The following is a 1127-nucleotide window of genomic DNA, read 5'->3' as shown; positions in this document are numbered from 1 at the left end:
GTGTGAGTGAGACTCATCTTTGACTTCCAGTCTCTGAGGGTAGAGACTCGCGCTCTTTGAACCCAAGATGTTTCTCTTTGATACAGAAACAGTAGCACCCACCCTGAGGGCTTATTGGGAGATGAAATCAGGACCTTTAAGCAGAACTTGGTGTATTAGGTTTGCTAGGAATAATGTTAGCATCTCCACTCGAAGGCTCTTTCCTCCTNGTTTAAATTGTACCTTTCCACCTCTGCCATGAAACTGAAGCAGAAGGNGGGCCATCCTGACCCCTCTCACAGGCTTGTGGTTTACAAATGAGATTAGGGCTCTCAGAAGTTTTGGCACGGTACAGTGCTGCTGCAGAGATAGGAACGTAAGTGGGCGTCTTACACCCCACCCCCACCCCCCAGAGACAGTAGTTAGCAAGACTCCATGTGGCCCTGATGCCACTCCGGGTCTCTCCTATCCTCTGTGCCACTTCCTTTTCCTGCCTCCACCATGACTAAACAGAGGAAGAGCACACAGGTGTCGGCCACCTGCGGACACTCCCGTGTCTATGGGATGTATGGCTCCCACGTGCTCTTTTTTACTTTCGAAGCCGACTGCACAGTTTCCTTCAACACCATTTGCTGGGATGCTTCNCAGCTGAATCCTCAAGATGGCCTTTCTCTGGCTTCTCCTGGTTTCTTGGTGCTCATCACTCTCGGATGAAGCCCTTTGTGTGTTCACCTGGGTGTCTGTTGTGTCCCAATAGGAGCAGGAGCATCTTTAAGGCTCACTTCCAATGTAGAAAGAAGGCTTGGTCTGTGTCACCAAAGAGGAAAATCTTAAAAGCAAATGGAGGTTCCTGTGAAAGGTGCCTCATGGTTGAAATCTCACTTATCCTGCTCTAGCTGTGGCTGAGCCTAGCGGAAGACGTTTCCCTCTGGCGGTTCTGGGGAGCAATCGGAGCAATACANCGTATTCGTGGAAAGCAAACTGGGGCATATGGCTGTCAACAGCAAGGTGAAAAGACTCCCATGAGGCTAACAAGATACTTTTGGGTTTCAGGGAACAGATCCGACAAGGCCTAGAAGAGCTCCAGAAAGTTCTGCCAGGAGGAGACACTTACATGCACGAAGGATTCGAGAGGGTAATTTGGGGAC

At 50.0% G+C, this 1127-nt stretch overlaps 1 protein-coding gene across 1 annotated transcript in view; it reads left to right on the top strand.

Moving 5' to 3' along the window:
• The window catches only part of LOC110295693 (ANTXR cell adhesion molecule 1), an 84352-nt gene that overhangs the window by 24910 nt on the left and 58315 nt on the right, over positions 1–1127 (top strand). Inside the window, exon 4 of the mRNA XM_029478222.1 lies at positions 1033–1114. Coding sequence (XP_029334082.1) covers positions 1033–1114 — 82 coding nt within the window. The remainder of the gene's footprint in view (positions 1–1032; positions 1115–1127) is intronic.

This window comes from Mus caroli, chromosome 6 (assembly GCF_900094665.2).
Source record: "Mus caroli chromosome 6, CAROLI_EIJ_v1.1, whole genome shotgun sequence".
NCBI lineage: Eukaryota > Metazoa > Chordata > Mammalia > Rodentia > Muridae > Mus > Mus caroli.
Note: the sequence above shows the minus strand (reverse complement) of the source record. Positions and strands in the feature narration are given on the sequence as shown.